Consider the following 23,725-nt stretch of genomic DNA (forward strand, 5'->3'; position numbering starts at 1 on the left):
CTCCTTGCAGATAGTTTCCATTGTATTTGCAGATTAACAATAGGTGAATGCTATTTGGTTTGAGCCTCTCAAAAAGATCAAATAATTACTTTTAAGAAAATCGAAAATGCGTGTTTTTCCACAGTAACATTTTTCTTTTCATCAAAACGCACAGACCACCTGTGTGAACAATTGTTATTGAGTGTTGGCAATAAAGATAGTAGAATGTAGATCTCAGATGAGTTAATGATTTAAGGAACATACAACAGTGACCGACTGATTCAAAGTATAGACGTTGTCCTGAGGCTGGCACAAGATGGAAAAAACGTTGTGAGCTTTAACGTTATCAGTAACTTCCACAGCAATCAGATCTTTTGATTTTGAGACATCTTGAAGGTGGCGCTACAGGAGTCCAAAGTCGAGCACATGAACATACTCTGGACCAGTGTTGGGCAAGTTACTGAAAATTAGTAATTAGTTATAGTTACTTCTTTTAAAAGTAATTTAATTACTTTACTAGTTACTGTATATCAAAAGTAATTAGTTACTAGGGAAAGTAACTTTTAAGTTACTTTGTCTGCTTTTTTAATGTAATGAACAGTACTGAACAGTTAAACACAATAAACATATGTTGTAGACCTATTTATTGCAATCAACAGGGCAACAGGCCTTCAAATCAAGCAGTAGTCCAAAAGTCCCTTTTAATACTTAACAAAAAATAACTGTCAGTCATTTAACAGTGTTTTTTTTACCACATTAGGCCCAATGAAATAAAAGTGATTGGCCTACAGTATTAACACTAATTAAAAGAGAAAACAAAGGTGCCTTGAGGTGCTGTATATAATTGAGGGGGGGGGGCTAGTGAGAGTGTGCTCACCTGTGTGCGCGGATGTGTCGGCGTGTACGTGCTGATCTGGAGTCAGTTTGGTAGGATTTGGGTATAAATAAATGTCATTTAAAATATGGATTTTTATTTAAAGATATTCATGTAATTTGCATGCAAAATAGGTCTACCCGAACCAGCAGACAAAAAATTCAACCAGCGGCAACACTTCAAAATTAGCCCAATTCCGCGGGAAAACCGCGGACCTGGCAACACTGGAAGTGGCTGTCAATCAGTGTGGCACCATGCATGCTGGTCGAGGGGGCGTGCCTGTGATTGGCGGAGTAGAGGGGAGGCGGGGTTAACCTGTCAGAAAACGGAAGTTAAGGGTGGTTGACGGGAAGCGTTGTTGTTGACGTTCGAGCTGCTGAGCCGAGAGGAGCACGCTGTCTGTGTTTGTGAATGCCCAATAAAGGGAGGATTAATAACGTTGTCCCGTCTCCGTGTCATCAGTGCCATAACGTCCGAGACGTTACAATATCATTGCGCCACCAAGGTCCTGCGATGTCAGATCAGAAGCAGCTAAAGTAGGCATAGCTTGTCTTCTTGTCTGCAAGTGTTCATTTTTCACAAAAGAGAGTAACGCGAGTAACGAACTCATTTAAATTTCAGTAATTGTAACTGCGTTAGTTGATTTAAAAAAATACTTCGTTACATGCTCGTTACCGCTAAAAGTAGTGGAATTACAGTAACGCGTTACTTTGCAACAGTGTTGGGAGTAACGCATTACAAAGTTACTCCCAACACTGCTCTGGACGTTTCATGCCAATCTGCCAATTACAATTTGATATTTCTTGTGTGCACATGGAAATGTGGCAGGAGCGCTCAAAGAGGAACATCTCTGGCTGACATCATCAGGGTGAGACCAGCAGCTGCTGGAGGACCGATAAACATTCAGCATCCCGAGTCCCTGCTGCTAGCAGAGCAACCCCCAGAAATGGAAGTAATCAGACTACAGATGCGTGGACATGACTTGTGCAGGCGTGTCTGATTCACTGTGGTTCTTCAGGGAGTTCTTTTTTCTGTGGGAGAAATGAAGACACACAAGAGTGTGTTGTTCAGTTGGATTGGGCTTTGTTGATTTTCTTTTATGTCTTCCTCTTCATTCTTATGAACACGCCCTTCTGAGCGCATCACACTAGTGAGAGGGAGACACTCGGATGGGCACGGCTTACCGAAAAGACGTGGGGAACAGCTCCTGAACATACACGTTGCATATGGATCCTGCCCAGCTTATGAAAAAGCGTCCTGAGATTGCTAAGGTGGTCAACAGCGTCACCTTGACCAGAATAACACAGTGTCGGACACACACACGCATGTACAAACTAGTGTAGAACCAGCAACCGTAACAGCGACTCTGGGAGGTTGAGGCAATCAAACCGATGGGAAACGTCAACCTGCTGGTGTTATGATATGAGTGTTGTGGAGGACCCAAACGCACGCAACACAGTAGCTTCAGAATTAAATTCAGGATTTTATTAACCTGAATGCACAAAACCAAAAACCAAGAAACAAACAAATCTCAACACGGGGGAACTGGCAGCCTCACTCCAAAGTCAGGAGGGTAACTCAACCGCTCTCTGCTGATCCGGCGTCGGGAGGGAAACTCCACCGAGCCTGTGAAGTCAGGAGGGCAACTCAACCGAGCCTGTGCGCTGCTGCTGAACAACTGGTTTTACCGGAACGACCTGACAGCACGCCAGAGAAAGACATGGTCCCTATAACCACTGCTGGTGATTACCAGAACTCATCACAGCTGGTCCAACGGAAGCGGGCGTGGCAGTGGGCGGAAACCGGGGGTGGATACTGTAGACAGACAACACCACACAGACAGAAGGGAAACAAGACAGGGAATCACACACTAGGAGCAGACAGGAACCCTAACAGCTGGTGGAGCTGGAGAGAAAGTGGATCACTAACATCGTACATTAGATTTAGATTTATCATCTTTCTGATGGTCATGTTTTATGGGTCTTCTTCTGGTTTCGTGTGTTCCTTGTAGTTTGTTTCTTGTCTGTTGTGTCTATTGTTGTCTGTATGAATGTTTGGTGGTAAATGAGTTTCCCCTCTGAGGATTCATTAAGTTTTCTAATCATATCTAATTTTATCATGGATATCTGCTCTCAATTGGATTGCAACCCATCCAGAGACATGTCACTAGACACCGAGACACGTTACCTTGGGGAACAGCGAGGATTAGGACACACAAGAATCCTCCAATCAGGAGAGTGGCTATCAGAGACACTTTTCTGCCCACTGCCTCCAGCAGCCAGATGCAAAGTACGTGAGCTGGTAGTTCAGTCAGACCGAACATGAGCTGCGTCAGGAAGATGTCCAAGCCCACATTGAAAGAAAGGCAGTAGTAGGTGAGATTCAATGAGAACCTGAAGGTACAGACGCAAAGCGAGTGTTCGACAACTTGAAATATGAATCTCAATGCGTCCTACATAGGCTCAGTATGGGTTGTTATGGGTATGGTGAAATGGAACTTTTTAGCGTAGGATCTCATTTACCCAGTATTTTAAGTTTACTAACTCAACAATAAGGGCCCAGCTGGCTAGCCCGTTCCTTCACAACAAAAAACACGCAGGACACAAAGCAAAACACAAAAAACACAACCCGGAATACAGTTCATTCAGTGTCTTTCAAGTTTTATATAGTTCTTCGGGTCAAAAGAAACGAACACTGTCCTTTAACGGAAAACCCAACTCAAAAGGAGTCTGCAGATAACTGAAATATTTCTCTTATCACGTTAATTCCATCCATCCATCCATTCTCATCCGCTTATTCCGGGGTCGGGTCGCGGGGGCAGCAGACCCAGCAGGTCGACCCAGACTTCCCTCTCGCCCGCAACACTTTCCAGCTCATTCTGGGGGATCCCGAGGCGTTCCCAGGCCAGCCGGGAGATGTAATCTCTCCAGCGTGTCCTGGGTCTTCCCCGGGGTCTCCTCCCAGTAGGACGTGCCTTGAAAACCTCTAACGTGAGGCGTCCAGGAGGCATCCGAATCAGATCACGTTAATTAAATAACATATCATTTCCAAAACCACAATGAAATAAGTGTGAGGGGCAGTGGGATGTGTGCAATGGCAGGAGGGTGGAAATGTCCTGTAAAGTCCAGTTCAGAAGATGGGGAAGGTGTGTGTGTATGTGTGTGTGAGTGAGAGAGTGTTTGTGTTTGTGTGGGATTGTTGGTAGAAACAGAGAGGTCGGGCCTGAAGAGGAGGGTGTACAGGACTTATCTGTAGGGCATTTCTGTCGGGAAGGAGATTATCGGGCATCCGAGCAGGATCTGGTCTGGAGGGGCTTCTGACAGCTACTTGGATCATCTGCTTCTCAAGTCTTGCTTTTCCGGTTTCACCCACTCTCGCTCCTCGCTCTGGTCACCATGTTGGTTTTTCCCCAAATGTTTGTTGGTTCTCCCGTCTCTTCCTGCTCACAGGTGCTCTAATTTATCAACTTTTAGGTTCCACCCACTTTTCCTGTGGGGGGAGGGATAAGGCTGTCCTTCGCTACAACTTACCATGCTAATATTAAGGTAAAAAAATACTTCCTAAGCACAGAGGATTGGATAAGTGTCATTATGCCTCCCTTGTTCTCAGTTTCTTTCTTAACAATCTGTAACGCACAAGGGGGGTGGTGCCCATCTATATCTAGCTGGTAATGCTCCACCTCCCGCATTAATGAAAGGATCTCCATGTTCTGTATATTCACCTTGTAAAGGCAGTTTGCTTTATTTTTAGAGACATTATTCACATACATAGAGGCATTCTTAATGCTTAAATTATGAACACATGATTGGTATCATGTATACGTATGAAGTGTTAAAATAACTCACAACAATGTAGGTCATCATTAACGGCATCATTACAACTCGTCTATGGACAAATAAAGTAGTGAAAACAAGCTGAAGGCAAGGGACCTTTGTGCGTGCAACACTATAACTTCTACAGCTACTTTTCTGTTTTGTGATGACTTGAAGTAAATACTTTATAGATTTTAAACATGTCTACAGCTTGGTTGATTCCGAATTTGAACATCTGATTTTGTTTGTGCAGGTCCCGTCTCTGAAAGTCAAAGGGTGGATGAGAGACATCAGGAAGCAAATAATAAAACACAAGAGATGAACGTGTCTAATGACATGTCATATACATATGTGCGATAGTTACCTGTTATCCTCGGCCCCGTCGGCTGACTCTGGAAGGTCTTTGCTCTTGGTCTCAGGAAGCAGGAGGCAGAGGGCTCCACTGACCAGTGTTAAGCTGCTGAAGACTATGGTGGGTATGGCCCAGTGGTACACAGCCAAGATGTTAAGCAGCGGTGCCAGTAATCCACCGACTCTTCCTGATATGGCTCCTAAAGCTGTGGCTGTTTGTCTGAAAGGGGGAGGACGAAAATGGAAGACATTTCCACACTCGGATCAAAGAAACATTATTCATAAAGCACAACACGTGGTGGCTGAAAAGTACCGTATGTACTGAGGGTATGTACTGATAGTTCTGTAAGCTGTGAGTCAAACACACTGCAAACCGCTGTCCCTCAACGGGACTAAGACCCCGTTTACACGATGGGAAAACGCATATATTTTCATGCATTTTGGCCTTACATTTACACAAAAACGGAGGTTTTATCACGGAAAACGATCATTTCTAAAAACTCCGGCCAAAGTGGAGATTTCTGAAAACTCAATTTTTGTGTTTGCGTGTGAACTAGGTCAAACGGAGTTTTATGTTGTCAAACGTCACAGTATGCGACTAAAAATACTTCACGTCATGTGAGCGTCCTATGTTTACAGTTAGTTTGGCCGCTCCTACCAGGGTTGCCAGGTCTGTGTGACAAAACCAGCCCAATATCAGAACTCAAAATATGCCCGTGCCAAACCATATACACTGCATTTAAAGTGTGTGTATGTGGACGTGTCCAATGTCCATGTGTGTACGTACTGATCTGGAGTCAGTTTGGTAGGATTTGTGTATAAATAAATTATTTCATTTAAAATATGGATTTTTATTTAAAGATATTCATGTAATTTGCATGCAAAATAGGTCTACCCGAACCAGCGGACAAAAGATTCAACCCGCGGCAACACTTCAAAAGTAGCCCAATTCCGCGGGAAAACCGCGGACCTGGCAACACTGGCTCCTACGTCCAGTGTCGACTGCCTTCATTTTCGTTGTCAGGTGCGCCCGAGTTATTTCCTCCTTGACATGAGGACACTCCTCGGAGGTCTCGAGTCTTGAGAATTCTGATTGGTTTGCATGTCTTTATCCTTCTCGTTACACTGCCGACTACAGGTTTGGCATAGTTATGATGGCGCCCGGGGGCGTATTTATGCGGGTTCATATAAACAGAAACTTTTTTGAAAACGACCTTGTGTGTACAACGTTATTTTTGAAAAGGAAGGGGCAGAAATATTAGTTTCTGTAAATACCCGGCTCTGTGTAAACATGGCCTAAGACTCATGAGTGTGGGGGGAGAGAGGGCGAGAAAGAAGAAAGAGAGGGCTTTAAATCAGAGGGTAGTATTGATAAAGGCAATACAAGATTTCTTTGATAAATTCTAAATCACTGAAACCACGAGAGGTCCTTGAGCCATAACCTGGCACCCAAAACATTAAGATGTTTTCTGCAGTAGAAAGCGAGATTAGCCGTGCACACCTCATCACAGACTCACTCATGCACACGCGTGACTTATTGCATGAATAATAATAAAGGCAGGAGAAGCAAAAGCATCGTAGAGAGAATACAAGTGATGGTGAAAGATGGATAAGCCTTGCAAAAAAACACGTCAATTATAAAAAGTAATCCAATAAAATTAAAACACTATCAAGACCCATAAAAGGAAGTCTACAAAAATGTGTTCAACGGTGTGGTTTAAAGAAGTTGACTGATTCTGTGAGCCTTATTTCCCCAGGAAGGTCATTCCAGGTCACCTTTTAGATTTAAGCTTTAACTTCGGAACGGCCAGAGTGGCTCTACCTGAAGACCTGAGGCCATTGGAGCCCTTCGTAAATTCATATGAACAGTTTAGTATATCTTAAATCCTGTTGGAAAACATCAAGCCTGTGATCACCTACCTAACAGATGTTGGAAACAACTCCTGAATATAAACATTACATATGGAACTACTCGAGAGCAGGAAGAAGCGTGCTGCAACGACTAAGGACGTAAGAGCAATGTCACTTCCTGAAAAAAAGAAATGCACAAAAACAAAAGGTGAGAACCAGACACACAGGACAAAAACATGAAGTTATCATTTTGATTTGAATGTATAAAGGGCATTACCTTGAGGAACAGCCAGGATAAGTATGCAAGAGAGTCCTCCAGACAGAAGTGCTGCTACAAATAATATTTTTCTGCCAAAAACCTCCAGCAGCCACATACACAGTATATGAGCTGGTATTTCAACAACACCAAACAACAGCTGTGTCAAAAAGATACTTAAGCCAAAGTTTCCAATATTGAAGTACACACAGAAGATGGCAAGGCTCAGTGAAAACCTGAGTTTAAAGACAGGAAACACATTAGTCATGTAGAGGATGAGACCTTGAATGTCCGATATTATATAGCATTAATAAAATATTATCTTAATCACAATTGAATTATCTGAACATTACCCATGTATAGCTTAATCAGCACATGTGTTATATTAGGCTGTAGTTCCCCCCACAGTTCCTTAAGGTCAAACCTCACAGACCCTTTATATAGCAGGAACAAACATGATTATAGTCTGGTCCCTTCGCTAATTTTCTTTAAGAAGTAACTAGAGCTCTTGGAAATTACTACTTACCATGAAAATGTTATGATGAATAAATATTTGGTCAGTACAGGTGATCTGAAAATAACTCTAATTCCTGGTTTGTTCCCAACATCTTTCACAGCAATCTGTAACAGAAATAATCTTTTGTGAAACACATATTTATTGATATAAAGCATATCCCAACACTATGTTTCGCTAAAATTCAAGCATGTCTTAAAGACATGGAAACATGGACGACCTGCAACTTCCTGAAGTAATTTGAATCGGCCCTGAACACCTCAGGGATCAATTATCTGGTGATGTGGTTTCTGTAGATGGCATTGCCCTGGCATCCAACACCACTGTAAAGAATCTCAGCGTTATCTTTGATCAGGACTTGTCCTTTAACTCCCACGTGAAGCAAATCTCACAGACTGCATTTCTTCATCTACATAACATTTAAAAAATCAGACACATCTTGTTTCAAAAAGATGCAGAAAAACTGGTTCACACATTTGTTACTTCGAGACTGGATTACTGCAACTCCTTATTATCAGGCTGCTCTAATAAGTCTCTTAGTTTCCTCCAATTGATCTAGAATTCTGCAGCTTATGTACAAACTCGAACTATGAAAATAGATCACATGACTCCTGTATTAGCTGCTCTGCACTGGCTCCCTGTAAAATCAATAATAACATTTTAAATTATCTTAACCTACAAAACCTTAATTGGTGATGCTCCATCATATCTTTAGGAGCTTGTAGTACCATATTGTCCCACTAGAGAGCTGCGCTCACTAAATGCAGGGCTACCTGTGGTTCCAAGAGTCTCCTAGAATCAGGTTCACCTGGTCCAGTCTATAGATCTGCTGCTATAGGCTTATAGGCTGCTCTGGGACATTTTAGGATACACTGAGCACCTGTCTCCTCTTCACTCTCACTCATTATGGCTGAATTTACATCTCTCCATCACACATTATTAACTCTGTTTCCTTCTCGGAGTCCTTGTGACTTCACGTCTCATAGGGTCCATTGGACCTGGCTGTGTCTGATGCCTCCTGTCTGGTGGGCCAGCCTCCTGTCGTAATTTGCCAATATAGTTTGTGATATTGGGCTATATAAAATATACTGAATTGAATAATGGTTTTTAAAAAAGAGAGACATGTACATTGTTTAGAAGAGAGTCTGGAACAGTGCGTTTGTTGATGGCGGCTGCCTTGACAATCAGCTGCTTGGCCTCTTCTGTCCTTCCTCTGCTCAGCAGCCATCTGGCTGACTCTGGAATGAACCTAACAGGAACAGAGGAAGTGACACTTCAAATAGTCAATCATTTACAAATGAAATGATCAAAGGCAATACAAAGAGTAGTTAATGCACACCATATGTAGATAACAGCCACTGCAATTGGAGCTGCTGTGATGAGCTGAGCCAGCCTCCAGTCTCTGATGAAGTAGATCAGACCAGCGAGGACGCACTGTCCCACTGCCGCAAACAGCTGAGACACACAAGCTCCCCACGACCGTTTGGAAGGCCCGATCCACTCAGTGGCTGCACTCAGGAAAATATACACTATGGTGTTATACTATTTTTTATTTAAATATTAATCAATGTCACATAATACAAAATGATACCTGGTCATAGTTCATACCTAATATAATGGAGTTGATTCGATAGCCTCCACCTCCAATTCCTACCATGAACATGGATGCTAAGTATAAGTAGACATTGGGGCATAGTGCTGTTGTCACGGTAAACGAGAACAAGAAAACTGTTGTAATTTGAACTGCTCGTTTGCGACCAAACCTGCAACAAAAAAGACGAGTTTCTCTTATGGTCAAAGCACAGAATGTAAATAAATAATGGTGCTAATTTGCAGAAAGAGTGCAATAGCTGACAGACAATTAACTACGTGGGACAGGTTTATTTAATGAAAAATAAGTATTTAATATAAGGACACACAAGGAATATGAAGGAGTAAGATGGAAAGTCAGAATGAAATCGGACATTATTCAGTTCATCCCAGCACTATATATCAATAATTCCTAATAATACAATTCATTGTATTAACGTGATCTGGATAAGCAGCATAAACAAGGTTATACTTTTTAATACTATCTAAAACCTTTAGAAAACATACATTAATGCTTACTACCTTTCAAAACATGCAGATACACACTGCTCGTAGTTAGTTTAGTGTTGGAAACAAATTGCATCTAATATCTTAAATTGTAAAAATGAATATTTTTAATAATGGGAGCTGTAAGTGGGGTGTTCACCTCCCGCCTGACCTGAGACTACACGCATAGGTCTCTACAAGGCTTATAACAAATATTAACATTAATATTTATGAGATTAGATCAGATATTCTTTTATTATTCCCACAGTGGGGACATTTCAGGATTTTATTAATGTGATTATATGCATTTAATACACTTACGATTCAGCCAAAGGTCCAAATATGATAGAACCAACGAGAATACCGGCCATGAACACTGCTTGTGCCACTTCCACCATGTTAGCCTGGTCACAAACTAGATCAAACTGCAAAGAAAGAAAGAAGAAAAACATTAAATAAAGGAAGAATTTCTTAACAATAATGTTTCCACACTCATTACTTACATCAGTGACTATGGTGGTATCGTACAGCGTGTTGTAGTACACCCATCCATCCCGGCACCCTGTGGTCTCGTTGAGTCCGTACTCCCTGATGGCGCCGATGTCCCAATCCACCGGGACAAACATCCGACACCGGCTGAAGGCCCCGTCCTCCTCGCGGGGCAGAGTCAGGTTCAGCTGCTCACCTGAGGTCAGGTTGGAGTCCGCCCGAAGGATCCAGTCTGTGTCACAGTGTCGCTCTGGATCGGACTGGATGAAAAGGAAACTTGCAAAAACAAAAGGCTGAATTAATTTGATGAAGCAAAGTGCAATCAGAGTGACCTGCTGGAATAACCCAAATTCTCCAATGTTCCTCAGGATCTCTCCAAAATCTGCCATGTTGAGCTGAGTTAGCTCCCTCTGTGTCAGTTGAAAAGTGCTTCAGCACAGCTCTAAACAATTCCTATTTATGTTTAACCTAAGTTTATATTTATATTGTAAAGCAATGACTAACTATTCATTTAAAGTGGTCAAAGTATACATATCATGTTTCTTATCATGCTGAACTCGAGTCTGATTTTTAATCATTGACTTTTTTTTTCTTTTTCTTTTTTTACTCTTTGTTTTGCATTTTCAACAAAACAGAGCAATCCCTGACATTTAAATAAGTAAACACAACAAAGCAAACAAATGTTCATCTCTCTGCTCGTTGTGGCTCCTTCACTTCAACGTTGTCAACGTGTGGAAAGGCCGATGTCTTTCTGTCTGACCAAAGCCTGAACCACTATTTAAAGTCCAAACAGATGGATTTGCACATAAAGGACAATAGTTTGATTTAAAATAATAAACATATATAAATAAATGTTTATTAGAATAAACATGTATATAAATGTTTATTCTTTTAATCAAACTACTGTCTCTCATTCATTTGTTTCATTTAAGGTATATTGTATGCTTTGGAATTGTCATCGTTTAAATACTACATTTTCTCACTTTCTTGTATACACTGAGATTTCAGTTTGGTCATGGAAATTTGGTTTAACGTCATGGAAAAGTCATGGAAATCCATTGGTCAAAATGTGTATGAACCCTGTATCTTAACAAATAAACATTAAGCATTAACCTTGGTTTAAAAAAACGCTGCGCTCATTCAAAGATTTATGATGTTCATGATTTTTTTATAGATGCTTGAGTGGATTGCACATTGAAGGTGAGACAGCTCTCTGTAGTTTTAGCTTACCACTCCACAGCATGGATTTTTGTGTTTTAAAAGCATGTTTAAAAATCTGTTATTTTACTTCCAGTAAAAAAAAACATTGAAAAACTCTAATATATATGCAAGTATATTTTTATTGTGGGACACGCACGTTCACACAAGTGCTTCAACTTGGCGTCTTTCTCGTTTGACTTAACTCGGCAGCATCAACGTCTCAGTTGATTCCAGACCATTGAGAGGTCAGACACATGCTACATATAGATAGACTGCATGTGTTTACATGAGGGAGGTGGATGGTACCTTTGTACGGCCTCTTGTTGTCTCACTTTTCTAAAATGCTGTTATTAATTGAAAAAAGGCATCTTGCTTGGACCTGTTTTTGAGGCCCTTAACTTGCAGCTATCTGTCCCAAACTTGAGGGTATTCATATGCAGATGCTCCTCTTTGAATTTGAAAATAATTCACATCTCTAAGTTGATTGAAAGTATGAACAATTCAAAAAGACTGGTTTTAAGTATTTTACAAGGGATATTGGCAAGTTGACAATTCCTGTTTTGCAGGGGATTTCACCCCATGACCTCAATGTATTATATTTAGGTAAATATAATATGTTGAATATAAAGCAGTAAGGTTATATTTTAGAGACAATTAGGAGGTCAAGGTTCAGTCTGCAGAGTAGTGTGTGTGTGTGTGTGTGTGTGTGTGCGTAACGTTTCGGACGTAATGGCACGGAGACGGGACAACGTTATCAACCGGTACTTTATTGGGCATCCACCAACACAGACAGACAGCTCCTCAACAGCTCTAACATTAACACAACACGGTTCCAGTCAACCACTCCCAACTCCCGTTTCCCGACAGGTTAACCCCGCCTCCCCTTTGCTCCGCCAATCACAGGCACGCCCCTCGACCAGCACGCACACTGCCACACCGTGATTGACGGCTTATATCTCCTACTACACAGGCATTTTACAGGGTCGCTACAATATTTTCGGGTAGATATTACCATTGCAGGGAGACTGTGCATTCCCCGACAAGGCTCACACGTCCCAGGAACGGATGCACCAAAAAACAAGTTCATAGCTCCATTATTTCTTTTTAAATCATGTTTTATTCACGATTCACGAATTATTTGCCCGATTTGTTTGATTTGTTTCATGAGAAGTAAACACGCCTATTGCTCATAATACGCAAGCGATACAACATATAAAATAATAATAAATAAGACTAGAGGACGCTTTTTTAAATAATAACAGCATTGTAGAAAAGTGAGACAACAAACAGCAGAGATAAGTTGATTAGAGACGTATTTGTAATACGTCAAATACAAACGTAATTGCACATTACGTTTTAGTTCTGGGGGAACGTAATTTCCGTGATATAGGGTTGTGTAACTGTACCTGTGCAGCTGGGTCAACAGACCAGGAGGTGGTGCTCTCTCTGCAGCCTTTCAACTATTCCAGGTTGCTGTCCTCTCTTAAAAATGGACTGTTGAACTTTTACTCCAAGTATAAAGTTCTTGTTCACGTATTGTATCATTGACCTTGCAGATAGTTTCCATTGTATTTGCAGATTAACAATAGGTGAATGCTATTTGGTTTGAGCCTCTCAAAAAGATCAAATAATTAATTTTGAGAAAATCGGAAATGCGTGTTTTTCCACAGTAACATTTTTCTTTTCATCAAAACGCACAGACCACCTGTGTGAACAGTTGTTATTGAGAGTGTTGGCAATCAAATAGTAGAATGTAGATCTCAGATGAGTTAATGATTTGAGGAACAGTATAAAGACTGACCGACTGATTCAAAGTATAGACGTTGTCCTGAGGCTGGCACAAGATGGAAAGAACGTTGTGAGCTTTAACGTTATCAGTAACTTCCACAGCAATCAGATCTTTTGATTTTGAGACATCTTGAAGGTGGCGCTACAGGTGTCCAAAGTAGAGCGCGTGAACATACTCTGGACGTTTCATGCCAATCTGCCGATTACAATTTGATATTTCTTGTGTGCACGTGGAAATGTGGCAGGAACGCTCAAAGAGGAACATCTCTGGCTGACGTCATCAGGGTGAGACCAGCGGCTGCTGGAGGACCGATAAACATTCAGCATCCCGAGTCCCTGCTGCTAGCAGAGCAACCCCCAGAAATGGAAGTAATCAGACTACAGATGCGTGGACATGACTTGTGCAGGCGTGTCTGATTCACTGTGGTTCTTCAGGGAGTTCTTTTTTCTGTGGGAGAAATGAAGACACACAAGAGTTTGTTGTTCAGTTGGATTGGGCTTTGTTGATTTTTTTCTTTTATGTATTCCTCTTAAATCTTTTTGTTAACAAAGAATACAGAATATTTTTAGTTGTGTGTCACTTCTTGAGCCCAAATGGAAAAGGGTTTTCATATTTGATTGTGCACATTCCTTAAGATTGATTAAAAGTAGCTAATACACCATTATTCATACTGAACAAAACATTTAATCTTAAAGTATATAATTTGCTCAAGTGGGTCGGGAGACCAGAAGGTCGCTATAGAAAATCAACATCTGATTCATGTGCCGTTGTTCCAGGTGAAAGTGTTGTGAAGGCCGTCGGCCTGCAGAGTATCTACCTGTTGCCCTCGGCCTCACGGGTTGAATCAGGAAGCTCTTTCCTCCTGGTCTCGGGGAGCAGGAAGCTGAGAGCCCCGCTAGTCAGCGTGAGGCTGCTGAAGACGATGGTGGGTATGGACCAGTGGTACACGGCCAAGATGTTGAGCAACGGGGCCAGCAAGCCGCCAGCTCTGCTGGCTATGGAGCCCAAACCAGAGGCCGTTTGTCTGAAACAGAGACGTACACAGCTCGGTGCACAGCTTCTTCATATAAAGTATTCCATCGTGGTTGGAGCAGGATTTCTTCATTTTATCTCAGTGAACACCTATCATACTTAAACTTCATTTAATCTCAAATCCAAAATAGTTCAAATAGGTTTTTACGTACAGAACAAATATCTAAATGTTTTTACTGCTCAACGAAACAAATAGAAGACAAGCCAACAGCTAACATACTGGTGTCCTTCAGCGGTGTACAACCAATCAAAGGCAAGCGCTATGTCCCTGCTGTGCATTCATTCTTATGAACACGCCCTTCTGAGCGCATCACACTAGTGAGAGGGAGACACTCGGATGGGCACGGCTTACCGAAAAGACGTGGGGAACAGCTCCTGAGCATACACGTTGCATATGGATCCGGCCCAGTTTATGAAAAAGCGTCCTGAGATTGCTAAGGTGGTCACAGCAACAGCGTCACCTTGACCAGAATAACACAGTGTCGGACACACACACACATGTACAAACTAGTGTAGAACCAGCAACCGTAACGGCGACTCTGGGAGGTTGAGGCAATCAAACCGATGGGAAACGTCAACCTGCTGGTGGAGCTGGAGAGAAAGTGGATCACTAACATCGTACATTAGATTTAGATTTATCATCTTTCTGATGGTCATGTTTTATGGGTCTTCTTCTGATTTTGTGTGTTCCTTGTAGTTTGTTTCTTGTCTGTTGTGTCTATTGTTGTCTGTATGAATGTTTGGTGGTAAATGAGTTTCCCCTCTGAGGATTAATAAAGTTTTCTAATCATATCTAATTTTGTCATGGATATCTGCTCTCAATTGGATTGCAACCCATCCAGAGACATGTTACTAGACACCGAGACACGTTACCTTGGGGAACAGCGAGGATTAGGACACACAAGAATCCTCCAATCAGGAGAGTGGCTATCAGAGACACTTTTCTGCCCACTGCCTCCAGCAGCCAGATGCAAAGTACGTGAGCTGGTAGTTCAGTCAGACCGAACATGAGCTGCGTCAGGAAGATGTCCAAGCCGAGATTCCCCACATTGAAAGAAAGGCAGTAGTAGGTGAGATTCGATGAGAACCTGAAGGTACAGACACAAAGCGAGTGTTCGACAACTTGAAGTATGCATTGTAAAAGAAGGTGTTATTACCTGAGCATCTCAATGCGTCATGCATAGGCTCAGTATGGGTTGTTATGGGTATGATGAAACGCGACTTACCATGCCAATATTAAGGTAAAGAAATACTTCCTAAGCACAGAGGATTGGATAAGTGTTACTATGCCTTCCTTGTTCTCAGTTTCTTTCTTAACAATCTGTAACGCACAAGGGGGGTGGACACACAATGTCACGCTGACGCTTGCTCGTGTGAGCAAATGGTGTCACCCCAGCACGGTCCGATTGGTTGTAGGGTTCACAGGCCAATATCATGCATGACATTTTCTTTTGTCATAGTGATTCCACCATCATATGTTTGCTATTACCAGTATGTGTCACATTTAAGTCTTGATACAGTGGCTTTCAAAATATATATATATAATTTTTGTGTGTGCACCTTTTCCAGCAGAGAGTCTGGAACAGTGCGTTTGTTGATGGCGGCCACTTTGATGATCAGCTGTTTAGCCTCCTCTGTCCTCCCTCTGTCCAACAGCCACCTGGCTGACTCTGGAATAAACCTGCCATAAATGTGACAGACACTCATCAGAAATCTGTAATTTACCTTTTTAAAACAAACGAGTAACACACACACCATATGTAAATAGCAACAACTGCAAGTTGAGCTGCTGTGATCATCTGAGCCAGCCTCCAGTCTCTGATGAAGTAGATCACGCCAGCCAGGATGGCGTTGCCACCGGCACCGAACAGCTGAGCCACACAAGCTCCCCACGATCTTTTGGAAGGCCCGATCCACTCAGTGGCTAGAAGCAGGACATCAGGGACATCAGGGACATCAGAGATGGTTACATTTCAGTTCATGGCGCGAACATTTCTCCCCCGGCAATAATTATGGAGCCCCAGAACAGACGAATGTTGTAAATGGTTAAGCAAAAAAAAAGTTTTTTATAAAAAACTGAATGCATTAATACATGAGTGTAAAAAGAAACATAATTGCTAGTTTATCAGGTTATGTTTTGATCGCCGTGTATTTATTTATTTATTTGTATGCGTGTTACTCGCATAACTCAAAAAGTATTAAACCGAATCGCATGAAATTTGATTAGATTTTGGGATCGATCGGATCAAAGGTCAAGGTCAAGGTCATGAAAAGGTCAAAATCTTCTTTTTACCATAGCGCGGTCAATTTCTATCCAATTGGCATGCAACTAATGCCAAAATGTTCATAATGCAATGCCCAATCTTGTGATATGCGAAGGTATGCGCTCTACCGAGTGACCATTCTAGTTAGCATTATATTGATGACAAAAATGCATGAGCTCCTATTAGTTAAAAAGATGCTCCAGCAGTCTAGTCGAGTATGCAGAGGATTACAGTATCTCTTCTGGACGTTGTAGAATTATGATGAACAGTTATACTGGGATGAAAACAACGGTGAGTTAGTTTGCATTATGAATTCAGTGCTTGGTTTAACAGACACTCTCCCTCAATTGTTTTATTTTTCACAAGTGACCTCACCCAATATGACAGCGTTCAGTCGGAAACCTCCTTGGCCAATTCCCGCCATGAACTGGGATACCAAATAGAAATAGAAATTGGGACTTAATCCAGATGTGAGAGAAAATATCGCCAGCAAAATGACGGAAATCTGAGCTGCCCGTTTACGACCGAACCTGGAAAAGATTAAAAAACCCAATATCAGCATTTATGTAGAATAAAAACACTCTTTTTTTTAAATACAGCGTCGATAACATGGTACACTTACGATTCAGCAAAAGGTCCAAATAAGAGACAACCAAAGAGAATGCCAGCCATCAGCACCGCCTGGGCCACTTCCAACAAATTAGCCTGCTCACAAACTAGATCATACTGTAGACACAGCAGACACAATGATCGTTTTGATAGGATTATGTAATATGCATGTTATAAACGACTAAGAGCCAGACTTACGTCAGTGACTATGGTGGCGTCGTACAGCGTGTCGTAGTACACCCATCCGTCCCGGCACCCTGTGGTCTCATTGAGTCCGTACTCCCTGATGGCGCCGATGTCCCAATCCACCGGGACGAACATCCGACACCGGCTGAAGGCCCCGTCCTCCTCGCGGGGCAGAGTCAGGTTCAGCTGCTCACCTGAGGTCAGGTTGGAGTCCGCCCGAAGGATCCAGTCCGTGTCACAGTGTCGCTCTGGATCGGACTGGATGAAAAACACACTGGCAAAGTTAAAAGGCAGAATGATATTTGGGATGCAGAGAGCCAGAAGAGTGATCTTCTGAAACAATCCAAACTCTCCAGTGCTCTTCAGAATCTCTCCAAAATGTGCCATGTTCAAGGCGGGTTGTTGTCAGTGAGGAGATGCAGCTGCCCAGTGACCTTTAAACAATGCTCATTAATGTTTAAACCCTCTCAGGAATGATGAACCAGCAGTTACGTGGACATCTCATTGTGACTCGTCGTCTTCATGAAATATGTTTGCTGTGACCTGAAGCCGATCGTAACAATGAACATGTTACTAGCATTTTTGCAATCTTGCAGAACACAAGATTTAAGTTTAAATTGTATTTTTTAAATACAAGACTAAAATCTGCGATATCAGAGCTGCTAATTAAACCCCGATGCCACTGTGGCGCCTCACTGGAGACTCTCTGCAGACAGTGACTCGGCACTATTACGTCACATAGCCCTCTGAGAAAATGCTGTTGATCTTTTACCAATTTTTACGACGTGCTGACTCATTGAACGTCTCCGGCAAGATAAACGGGTTACATAACGTGGAGTCAGCAGAACTTTGACGAGAATACACTGAGCTCAATCAAAACAGGGAGCATCGTCTTCAACCAGTGAGAGAAACAGAATTTATTTGATGTTTATGAAGAAGTCGAACACTAAAGTTGTGTCCTCCCTCTGAAGGCCTCTGCTTGAGCTGCAGTATTGTGTTCTTATTACCCCATCAGCTTCCGCCACAGCTCTCTATACTGAGGGGTTAACAACCTGTACGTCAACATAACCATGGGGAACAAGAAAAAAAACATAACCGGCAACATAAAGTTCAGTTTTCAAATTTTTTTATTTGGACTTTGTGGTCTCCATGTTAAATACAATACAGTCACCTGAACTTCAATACCGCTCAAAACATCTCTCCTGGTGTCAAAGTGTCAGAAGTCGATCCGCCTTCGTATTCAGGGGTCACGCATTGAAATAATTATCTAAAGATTAGATGCCATTGCACCTGTGGTTGAGCCGTGTCGTGCAACATCCTCTCGTGGACTCTCGCTCCTGTTGCGTTTACATTTCCGGGTCAGCTCATGACCCCGAACTTTTCCTTCTGCTGCTGCGCATGATGCAGGTTCCTCCCTTCTTCCTGCTGCCGCGAGAGCGGTGAAACAGTAACAGACACAAATGACGGCAATAAAAAAAACACGCGATCGAGTCCGACTGGGAGCAAACTCGGCGACATGGACGGCCACATAAAGCTCGTGCTCTACACACAACAAAAACATCTGTAAAAATACACTATTCCAACTAGAGTTTGGTCGATTTTGTGCTGGTGTGTTCGACCGCGTTGAAGCCACTTCCTGCTTTCTGGTTGGTCACTTTCCTAGAATAAAAAAGGAAGACAACATCATTTTGACCAACACCTGTCCTTTATCTTCAAGTGTGTTCATGTACGGCTAGTTCCAATTGCACAGGGAAATTACTTGTCTCAAACTATCCCCAAAATAGTATTTTTTTTATTTAGATTCAACATGTTGGCACAGCTGCTCAGTGAATCCTGCAGAGTATCTACCTGTTGCCCTCGGCCTCACGGGTTGAATCAGGGAGCTCCTTCCTCCTGGTCTCGGGGAGCAGGAAGCCGAGAGCTCCGCTGGTCAGCGTGAGGCTGCTGAAGACGATGGTGGGGATGGACCAGTGGTACACGGCCAAGATGTTGAGCAACGGGGACAGCAAGCCAGCTCCTCTGTAGGCGATGGAGCCAAAGCCAACAGCCGTTTGCCTGAAAGAGCGGAGTTCACTCCCAAAACCAAACGCGCACTGGATGGAGAATATCTTGAATCGCATATTGTGTATACTTTTATACCTGACCGAGGTGGGAAACAACTCCTGGATGTAGACCATGCATACGGATCCGCCCCAGTTCAAAAACAACTTCCCGGTGGTTACAAGGGCTGTGATGACCACAGCGCTGTCTGGAATTAAAAATGGAGGTTCAGTGTTAAACCACCAGCAGTCAGGTGGATGTACCTTCACGTGAAGGGCAGGGAATTCACCTCGAGGGAAAGCCAGGGTGAGGAGGCAAAAGAAACTGCCCAACAGGAGGCTCGAAATGAGGGATTTCTTTCTCCCTATTAACTCCAGAACCCAGACACACAGGAAGTGAGCCGGTGCCTCAGTGATGCCAAACAGGAACTGAACCAGGAAGATGTTCAGGCCGAGCTTACCCACATTCAGAACGAGGCAGAAGTAGCCCAGGTTCAATGAAAACCTTTAAAAATCACCAGAACACAAATAAATGACACAAACATGCATTTAATTAGATGTGCTACTAGATTTCCAGAGTGAACTCAAAACTTACCAAGCGAAGGATATGATAAATAAATATTTCATCAGGACCGTTGAGGTAAACAGGGCTTTGATACTTCCACTCTGGACTTCTCGTTCCCCAGTTACCTGAAGGGCAAATATATTATTCTCCTCATATCTTAAGGAGCTTGTAGTACCATATTGCCCCACTAGAGAGCTGCCTCTCGAAATGCGGGGCTACTTGTAGTTCCTAGAGCAGGGATTCCCAAAGTGTGGTGCGCGCACCCCTGGGGGTGCGCGAGCTGCCTCTAGGGGGTGCGCGAGAGGAAAAATTTAATGGTGGTCTAATGGTGTAATAATTAATGTTAAACATAATTTAAAAAAACATCGGAGAGCTTTGTGCAAATATGCAGGCCCATCCGTCGCATTAATAGATGTAAGTATGTGGCCAAATGTTATTGTTATTATTGTCCAGTAATAAAAATGTCTCGCGCGGCAGAGCGATGCGCGCAGCACGGCATCGGAGCTCTGCCTTGCTGCGCGCAGACACACGGATGAGCACACTCTCACTAGCCCCCCCCCCCCCGTCAACAACTCTCCTTTGCGCGAGTATAGAGCGTATTCACGTGACGTCAGAATCTCAATCGCGCCATCTTGGGGTCCCACTTATTAAATGTCAGAAGAAGTTGACCTATCGTGTCCGCTGTTTGATTAAGCTTGAGCCCAGCAACCTCATGTCCTTCTGCATTACCAAAGAAAGATTTCAGCGGTTGGAATTGAATATTTGCAACGCTTTTTTACCTGATTTTACTCGCTCAACACTTTGTGGTTAATTCGCTAGTTACCCCTAGTTACCAGCACATAGCCCGGTCACATTCCTGTAAAACAGTTTTCATTTCCGCTATCGACCATGGGACATCAACAACTATTTCTGCGTTATACTTGTTGTGGAAATACCACAAATGTCGGAACATCAAGCGCCCCGTGTCTGGGTTCATATATGATCCGTAGTCACAGCTCCGCCTCCAGGACGAGTGTCTGGATGAAGCCGCTTCCAGCTCCTTCAGGACCAGCAGTGACTGTTTGGCTGGCCGTGCTGAGTGCTGTTCCCATGGAGCCAGTGTTTTATTTTACCTTGAAATGAATCACAGAGTAAAGGCAGACATCGCCCGACGGAGTTGCCATGTTCATGGCTTCCTCCCAAGTTTCCATCCACAGTTCCTTTTGCGCAAGTGAAACATTGATTTTCGCTCGGCGAAAAAGCAAAAAGAGATTATTGACGAGTGTCAATGGAAACGTGCCCACAACCCGATGTATCAACAGAAACACATGAGAACAGTCCTAACGCTCATACGCCGAGTGAAGCCGGAGTAGATGCATGAAGTTGAAGTAATAGCCTGTCTTGTTGAGCTGATAAACCCATATTCTGAATCATTAGTCCCACATCCAACAGTGAGGCACAGTATAATCACAAGGCACACCGCTTTGAACTGAAATCGTGTCTCCTTCAGGATATAATGGTCATTTCTAAGGGAAGAGCGGCATACAAACAAGCAAAACAATGCCGTGGTGGGACCCCAAGATGGCCGCCAGAGTTTGTTGTGGTCACGTGAGTGAATACGCTCTATACCCACTTCTCCAGGGACCACTACACCACTGGGTGTGGGGGATTGGGGGTGTGTGAACCCGGTCGGGATGTAGAAGGGGGTGCGTGGCCTAAAAAGTTTGGGAACCGCTGTCCTAGTCTTAAAAAGTAGGATGGGAGCCAGAGCCTTCAGTTATCAAGCTCCTCTTTTATAGAACCAGCTTCCACCTTCAGTCCGGGAGGCAGACACAGTCACCTCATTTAAGAGTAGACTGAAGACTTTCCTCTTTATAGTCTTATAGTTATAGGGCTGAATCAGGTTCACCTGGTCCAGCCCCTTGAGATGCTGATACAGATTTATAGGCTGCTGGGGGACGTTTTAGGATACACTGAACACCTGTATCCTCTTCTCTCTCTACTTATGGATGCATTTACATCTCTCTATTGCACATTATTAACTCCGGAGTCTTTGTGACTTCATGTCTCGTAGGGTCCATTGGACCTGGCTGTGTCTGATGCCCCCCCGCCCCGCCCGATATATCGCTCCATAGGTCCCAAACTCCTGCCTTGGCATTTGGAGCATGTCCCCCTTGAGTACCAGTACAGCCTCACACAAGTACTGGTGTCTTGTATTTTAGAGTAATACTTTGATCAGATGTCACTCAAACTGAAACCGACTTGCCTCGTCCAGCAGATATTCTGGGATTTTCTTTTTATTGATCGCTGCGACTCTGCGGATCAATTCATTTGCTTCTTCGGTTCGTCCCTGTTCAAGTAGCCATCTCGCCGATTCCGGAGTCCACCTGAAACGATTAGTCACAATTCGGGCGTTGGGAGTCCCTCACGAACCGTTATCAATTTGTCAAAGAGTCTCAATCAGACGCCGATCTACAGACAAGGTTCATTTCTCAGAAATCATCCGAAAAGACATGAAGGATTTCGTATGATGTCATTCTGTAACACGAGAGCTACGACGTCACGGGACACACATGGCTGAACTGGAGGTCTGATCAGGAGGTGCATGAGTGATCAATAAGAGCACCAGGGCAAACGATAATGAAGTAGTAAACGGTACATACCATGTGTACAACAATATGAAGGCCTGCCCTCCCGCTATGACATACTGCACTGTTCTCCAGTCACGGATCGCGTAGACCAGACCAGCCATGGCACACTGTCCGACAGACGAAAACATCTGGCTCATACAGGAGGCCAAGGACCTTTTGGTGACCCCAATCCACTCTGTAGCTACGACACAGAATTCAAACAGCAAAATCACTTTTTAAAAAGACAATCAGAGACTTGTTGGTTCGATAAAAAATAACTCCTACCTAGTATGGTGGAGTTAATTCTATAGCCTCCGAGTGCGGCTCCGACGATGAACTGTGACGCCATGTAGACGTAGACGTTTGGAGACACGCCGACGACTATGACGAATACGAGCAGGAGAACCACCGGTACCTGGGTGGATCTCTTGCGGCCGTACCTGGAGTTCAAAAGGAAGAGCTAGAAGGTTTAGGCTTCTTTGCACTTGAGCCAAGTTGTTGTCCGCCGCCCCGTCTCTTACGCTTCAGCCGTAGGGCCAAAGATGAATGAACCAGCAAGGAGACCAGCCATGAAGACGGTCTGCGCAACTTGAGCCAAGTTAGAGCGGTCACAGACGAGGTCGAACTGCAAGAACAACGCCGCCAACAATCAGCGGGCCGAGAAGAAACTGCAAATCTCCCACCAATGTCCGACTTACGTCAGTGACTATGGTGGCGTCGTACAGCGTGTCGTAGTACACCCATCCGTCCCGGCACCCTGTGGTCTCGTTGAGTCCGTACTCCCTGATGGCGCCGATGTCCCAATCCACCGGGACGAACATCCGACACCGGCTGAAGGCCCCGTCCTCCTCGCGGGGCAGAGTCAGGTTCAGCTGCTCACCTGAGGTCAGGTTGGAGTCCGCCCGAAGGATCCAGTCCGTGTCACAGTGTCGCTCTGGATCGGACTGGATGAAAAGGAAACTGCAAAAGAAGATGGGCAGTAGGACATTCTGGCAGGCTAACGCAAGAATGACGAGCTTCTGGAAGAATCCGAAGTCTCCGATGACTTTCAGAACCTCTCCGAATTCCACCATCTTCCCACTGCGGTGCGTGAAACCCTGGTTTGATTTTCTTTTAAAGCTCCAGTTCTATTCAATGTTTAACTTCCTTGGTCAGTGAGGAACACGGGAACAAATGGTTGACCTGTTGAAGCAAAGACGAAGACAGCCGGGCGTCAAGACGCAGGAACTA

The 23,725-nt window shown here is 43.5% G+C and overlaps 2 protein-coding genes across 4 annotated transcripts; both read right to left on the minus strand.

The window, feature by feature from the left end:
- Positions 1-4,560: 4,560 nt before the first annotated feature.
- On the minus strand, positions 4,561-17,669 carry LOC130198474 (uncharacterized). Its single transcript, XM_056421644.1, has 20 exons — positions 17,295-17,669; positions 17,110-17,213; positions 16,863-17,017; positions 15,979-16,147; positions 15,784-15,904; positions 15,450-15,544; positions 15,097-15,311; positions 14,576-14,684; positions 14,009-14,215; positions 13,590-13,638; positions 10,217-10,612; positions 10,035-10,138; positions 9,246-9,400; positions 8,977-9,145; positions 8,766-8,886; positions 7,650-7,744; positions 7,145-7,359; positions 6,937-7,045; positions 5,030-5,236; positions 4,561-4,927 (listed from the first exon to the last, which is right to left on the minus strand). Exons 1-20 carry the CDS (start codon positions 17,667-17,669, stop codon positions 4,870-4,872), a joined length of 3,228 nt encoding a protein of 1,075 aa, XP_056277619.1. The 3' UTR covers positions 4,561-4,869.
- A 722-nt stretch (positions 17,670-18,391) lies between these two features.
- On the minus strand, positions 18,392-23,714 carry LOC130197888 (solute carrier family 22 member 13-like). Of its 3 annotated transcripts, XM_056420856.1 has the most exons (11): positions 23,194-23,714; positions 23,017-23,120; positions 22,781-22,935; positions 22,529-22,697; positions 22,132-22,252; positions 19,917-20,011; positions 19,783-19,826; positions 19,612-19,693; positions 19,422-19,530; positions 19,131-19,337; positions 18,855-18,941 (listed from the first exon to the last, which is right to left on the minus strand). In XM_056420856.1, exons 1-10 carry the CDS (start codon positions 23,566-23,568, stop codon positions 19,158-19,160), a joined length of 1,434 nt encoding a protein of 477 aa, XP_056276831.1. In that variant the 5' UTR covers positions 23,569-23,714; the 3' UTR covers positions 18,855-18,941; positions 19,131-19,157. The 3 variants fall into 3 exon arrangements, with proteins under 3 accessions (XP_056276830.1, XP_056276829.1, XP_056276831.1); XM_056420855.1 differs by having other exon boundaries at positions 18,392-18,941; positions 19,612-19,826; XM_056420854.1 differs by having other exon boundaries at positions 18,392-18,941; positions 19,131-19,530; positions 19,612-19,826.
- Between the last annotated feature and the right edge of the window lie 11 nt (positions 23,715-23,725).

This window comes from Pseudoliparis swirei, chromosome 8 (assembly GCF_029220125.1).
Source record: "Pseudoliparis swirei isolate HS2019 ecotype Mariana Trench chromosome 8, NWPU_hadal_v1, whole genome shotgun sequence".
Lineage (NCBI taxonomy): Eukaryota > Metazoa > Chordata > Actinopteri > Perciformes > Liparidae > Pseudoliparis > Pseudoliparis swirei.